Below are 5,623 nucleotides of genomic sequence, written 5' to 3'. Positions count from 1 at the left end.
TACACACCTTAAAAGGACAACAAACAAGAAAATCTCTTTAAGAAAATACAGTTTTCGTAAAGTAAATCTTAAGCAGAAAGTCATAAAAATCAACCTATGAAGCTACTGTAACGTACAGGACAACTTTAATACTATACACACCTTAAAAGGACAACAAACAAGAAAATCTCTTTAAGAAAATACAGTTTTCGTAAAGTAAATCTTAAGCAGAAAGTCATAAAAATCAACCTATGAAGCTACTGTAACGTACAGGACAACCTTAATACATCAGAGCCAATGACTTACAGAACAGTGAACTAAAGGAAATTAATTGAGTTTTAATTGCATTTACTTTAATCCTTTGTCTTTAATCAGTTAGTAATGTAATCCTGCTAATGGGGTTGGCATGTCAGCATATGCTGCAACTGTTACTTCAACTTAACTGCTGTTTAGTCTGTGAGACGACTGTTAAGTACTGCGGTGAAAAATGCCACTGCACCAGTAAATATGACCAAACTAAACAAAACAGAAATGTATGCACTACATGTGCAAATGCAGCTGAGCAAGAAAGTCCATCACTGTGGATGACAGCAGGTGTCAAACACACAGTCTGCTATTGTGCAACCGTTCCTGAGAGTTGTAATCAGTTTTTGCCAGTGCAAACTGTAAAAGCTTCTAGTGGTTGCTTGCAATATATTTTGCATTCCTTGGCAATATTAAACATGAAACTAAGATAACCGATAGGCTGCTTTGAAACAATGAAAAGGGCTCAAGTGCTATAAATCAATTCTAGCACATGCTATGCAGAATGCAAAAAGCTGTGCTACTGTTAAATTACATTAGTCATTTAGCTGATGCGTTTATAATGCACATGAGGAAAAACAAGTTTATACTAAAACCAACAATGAAATCAAGAGTAAACCAGAGCAATCCAAACCTAGCAGACGTGTGCGCACAAAAGAGAGAAACAGGTGAAAAAAGTGAATTTCTTCCTCAGTACTAAAAGCTAAAAAAGCATTAAAATATAATGCACATTAACTGAAATCAAATAAAAATATTAATATATATATATATATATATTACAACATTTTTCATTTTCACTTAGATTAACTTGATGTACTAAAGTAACTAAAACTGAAATAATGTTAAATTAAATTTAAATGTTAAAATAAAATATATTGTTAACTAAAACTAAAACTAAAAAAAAACTAATTGTTAATTGAAATCAATTTTATTCTTAAATAAAATAAAATATAAATATTAGATAAAAACTTCAACTAAATGAAAATGAGAAATGTTGCCTTTGCAACTAATTGACTAAATTAAATAACTGAAGTTTAAGCTGAAGCACTAAAACTACAAATACACAAGTTGACATTAAATATATTAATTTGAGTTCAAGTAATTTTATAATTTATTCTTTTGATATGTAAATTACCTTAAACCTTCTGCTAAATAAAGACAATCAGATAATATGATAATACTATAATACCGATGATGGTGCCTGCTGCATTTGCCATGGACAGCATGGAATATTATAAAAATATCAGTTTGCTATAGCGCAACTGACCAATCAGAATCAAGTATTCCAGAGTGCTGTGTAAAAAATTGTTTCTGTGAAGTCTGTCATAATTACTGTTCATATATTTTTAGGGTTAGAAATGCAAAACCTATATTAGAAAAGACATTTTTAATTTTTTAACATTTTTTATATTTTTAAAGACATCTCGAACTCATTGTATACCTGGTCATTGTCATCGGTGATGCTCTCATTATCATCAGAATCTGGCTCTTTTAAATCACAAGACTCTTTGCTTTTGCAAATGACGCCATTGTCAATGGTCTTTGATCTGTGTGATCTAATTGTCCCATGAATCACTGAAGATTCAAAGTTCCCGCTCTCTCCATCCGACTGAACCGCCAGTGGTGATTTCTGCCGGAATAATGGAGAAAGGGGACTCGTGGGAGTGGGAGACTCCTCTCCTAAAGGACCATCCGACTTGCTTGGATCTCGGTAGGAGATTCTCGTGCTCCTCATTCTCCTCAGAGTGGGGGACGTGGAGATGCGGGCTGGGGCTTGTCTATCAAACTGAAATAAGTGTGCTGGCATGCTGTCAGACTCCGTAAGGGAACCATACCTCAGTCTGGAGGGCGTCCTTCCTAAATCTATTCGCATTATGAAAGGACTAGCTGTTTGTGTGTCTTTGTCCTCACTTTGTACGCATTGGGTTTGGGTCTGTGCATCCGTCCCTTTGACCGTTTTCTTTTTATGCCAGTCTATGTAACTCCAGTCCAAAGTTTTATCCACTTCCTTCCCGTTTTCGCTTATGAAAGCATAATTCAACTCCGTCATCTTGAGTAATCTGGCATTATATCCAACAACAGAAGACTGATTAAGAATCAGATGCAAGTTTGGCTGGAGTCATTCCCACAAAAATGTGTCCGATCCCAAAATCCATGTCTCTGGAGCTTCTGAAAAGCAAGAAATTATTAGAAAAGCCAGCCACTAAGTTTATTTCAACTCTTGCATAACTAGCCATGTAGAGTATGCCGATTTTAAACCCTTTAATCCCAAAATTTCCCAAGCTAAGTGTGAGAAACTGCAACTGCAAACAATAAAGTAACAAAATTTCATTTTTTCCCCTACTAATCAGTTGTGGTGAAAAGGGGAATGATAAAATCATGTTCACATAAATTCCAGAAAACCTGCACTTTCATCAGTAGTTGATAACTCTATAACGCAACAACAACTCTTTTAAGGCCCTGCAAACTCCAACATAAATTTTGTTCACAAATTCGATTAAATGGGTTAATCTGCATTTACCAATACTTATGACGTTAAGCACCCAGACATTGAAAGCCCCTTTGAACGTTATTGCAATTTTCAATAATTCAGGAGGATTATTTCTACCACATTCTCAATAGGAATTTTGTAGTTTATCATTCAGCATGCTTAACGTGATATTACTGAGTCTATATTGTAGTCCATTTTGCACACATAATATTGAATATATACTTATGCATTTTATATCATATATACTTATGTATGTTTATACATTTATGTTCATGTTCTAACTTTTAACTATTAGCCTTTATATGTGATTTGATCTGGTTTTCTTCTGTGGAGCCTGCAGAAACTGGGTTATTATATGAAATAAGTGCCTTTTCCATTCAAAAATGTGATTTTTAAAAGCACATTTCATTTATATACATTATATCAGAAAATAACACCTTTATGTTACTAAACTAATTGTGCCATCAGCTACATTAAAAAAGTAACATTGTTAATAGTTATATAGTTAATTTAGTCATTACAAGCCTTGTGCTGAAGGTCATGAATTTAAAAGGTGATTATTAGAAAGGGAATTTAATGCTGATATTTCTACAAAAATCTAGTTTTTGGCAATTAATCGTTTATGATACGAAATCATGATTTAAGAGTTGACTATATAAGATCAATCAGTAACACTTTACAATAAGGTTCCATTAGTTAATGTTAGTTAATGTATTAACTAACATGTACAATGAACAACACATTTATTACAGTAGGCTATTTATTAATCTTTGTTAATGTTAATGAAAATACAGTTTTTTATTGTTAGTTCATGTTAATTCAGTGCATTAACTAATGTTAACAAGCACAACTTTTGATTTTAATAATGCATTAGTAAATGTTGAAATTAATATGAACTAAGATTAATAAATGCTGTAGAAGTTTTGTTCATGCTTAGTTCATGTTAACTAAAGTAGTTAAACTAATTAACCTTATTGTAAAGTGTTACCGATCAACCTAAAAGAAAATAGAATAAAGTGATTTAAATAGATTTTAATCTATTAGTGAATAAAGTGATTTTACAGTAATAATTTTAGGAATATCAATTACAACATTTTTCATTTTCACTTAGATTAACTTGATGTACTAAAGTAACTAAAACTGAAATAATGTTAAATTAAATTTAAATGTTAAAATAAAATATATTGTTAACTAAAACTAAAACTAAAATATAAAAAACTAAAACTTTTATTTCAGCTAGATGCCAAGGCATCATTTCTCATTTTCATTTAGTTTACGTTGAAGTGCTAAAATAACTAAACTGAATTAACTAAAACTAATATGTAAAACTAATTTAAAAAATTAAATAGACATATTAAAAAACTAATAAAAATGACAAAAACACAACAAAATAAAAACTTTAACTGAAATTAAAATGTAACAGAAAATATAAAAATTATCAAAATATTAATAAAAAAATTTCAGTGATACTAAAATAACACTGTCCAGTACAAGCATCTAAATTCTTAAATCAAGATATATTTACTTGAGATGCAAAATGACATAAAATAAGAAGTCCTGTTTTCTGATTTATTAGAATGTATCAAAATTTTATGCTTAAAACAAGAAAAATAAACTCAATTTAAAGGGAAAACAAGTTTATACCCCACTGGCAAATATATTTTTTTATTTCATGAAAACTCACTTCATTTTCATAGCTTGTTTTTTTTTTTTTTTTTTAAGACTTCTTATCTCACGTCATGTTTTGTACAAAAAAATAGTGAGCCATAAAATAATTTATTACAGTACTTTTGGAACTATGTGGTTAACAAAACCTGAAAAACCATGCACACATTCTACAGTATATAATATTTCTAATAAATCACAGGAGAACCACACTCTTCATTTCCAATGTCATTCTTAAAACAGCAGAATTGCGAGCTCTCCGCAGGTTAATTCACCATTAATACAGAAATCCTCCAGAAAGCCCCGACGCTTTACCTGTCAGGAGAAGCAGCCCGCTGCAAATCACTCTCACTATTAGTCCTCTCATCCTGCCAAACGTCCAGCCGGAGACTGACACACAGGTGACCGTTCCCAGTGCAGACGTCCAGAGATTTCTTCCTCTCAGTCCCTATCTACTTCTCTCTTTCTAGCTTCCTAGTTTGTTACGTCTTCCACCTCTCAGTACCAAGCGTCCAGGAGTGATTACGGCGGACTCGTCCAGCATGACTCCCCCTCCGCTGGGATAATAATCCTCTGAGCCTCTCCTCCCATCCCAGCTGGCTTCTGTCAGGGCTGAAATCAGGAATGTCTGTCTGTCCGGCCGGTGTGAGCGATTGCTTTCCATGCCAGCCAGAGCCGACTCATTACTGGAGATGTGATTTGAGTCGTGTCCGTGTGGGAAGGTTTCAGCCTCTACGGGCTGGAATAAACTACACGACTTTCCAAATCTGAACAGATTTAACACACTAGGCATCATACAGAGCATTTGCCGACTTTGTAAATAGATACAGAGAAAACTGGGCATCATGCAGTCAGTGCTGGGTAGATTATTTACATATTGTAGTAGATTATTGAATACAGATTACATGCTGAAAATTGCAGTTAGTAACAATCTATTACACATTTTAAAGCTGCATTCCGTAAGTTTTGGCTCTTTGTCGCATCTCTGTTTGAAACCTGCAATTGCAGTTATTTGCGGAATTATCTTCTTTATGTGAGTTGTGCATCGGCACGGCTCCTCAGTGCGGATTAATCTAATGTTTTGCGGTGTAGGTGGGCTGTTAGTGAGCGCACCAGTGTGGATATTCGCTGTACTTCGGAATTACAGATAGGCTACGTCTTGGAAGTATGTCCAAAATAAGAAGT

General features: G+C 33.3%; 1 protein-coding gene across 1 annotated transcript in view; it reads right to left on the bottom strand.

The window, feature by feature from the left end:
* Window positions 1–5,623, bottom strand: part of LOC107753000 (protein crumbs homolog 2-like) — a 37,693-nt gene that overhangs the window by 8,601 nt on the left and 23,469 nt on the right. Inside the window, exons 8-9 of the mRNA XM_016569081.1 lie at window positions 4,944–5,177; window positions 1,724–2,395 (exon numbers count right to left, since the gene is read on the bottom strand). Coding sequence (XP_016424567.1) covers window positions 1,724–2,395; window positions 4,944–5,177 — 906 coding nt within the window. The remainder of the gene's footprint in view (window positions 1–1,723; window positions 2,396–4,943; window positions 5,178–5,623) is intronic.

Source organism: Sinocyclocheilus rhinocerous, unplaced genomic scaffold (assembly GCF_001515625.1).
Source record: "Sinocyclocheilus rhinocerous isolate Xijiao unplaced genomic scaffold, SAMN03320098_v1.1 scaffold951, whole genome shotgun sequence".
Taxonomy (NCBI): domain Eukaryota; kingdom Metazoa; phylum Chordata; class Actinopteri; order Cypriniformes; family Cyprinidae; genus Sinocyclocheilus; species Sinocyclocheilus rhinocerous.
Note: the sequence above shows the minus strand (reverse complement) of the source record. Positions and strands in the feature narration are given on the sequence as shown.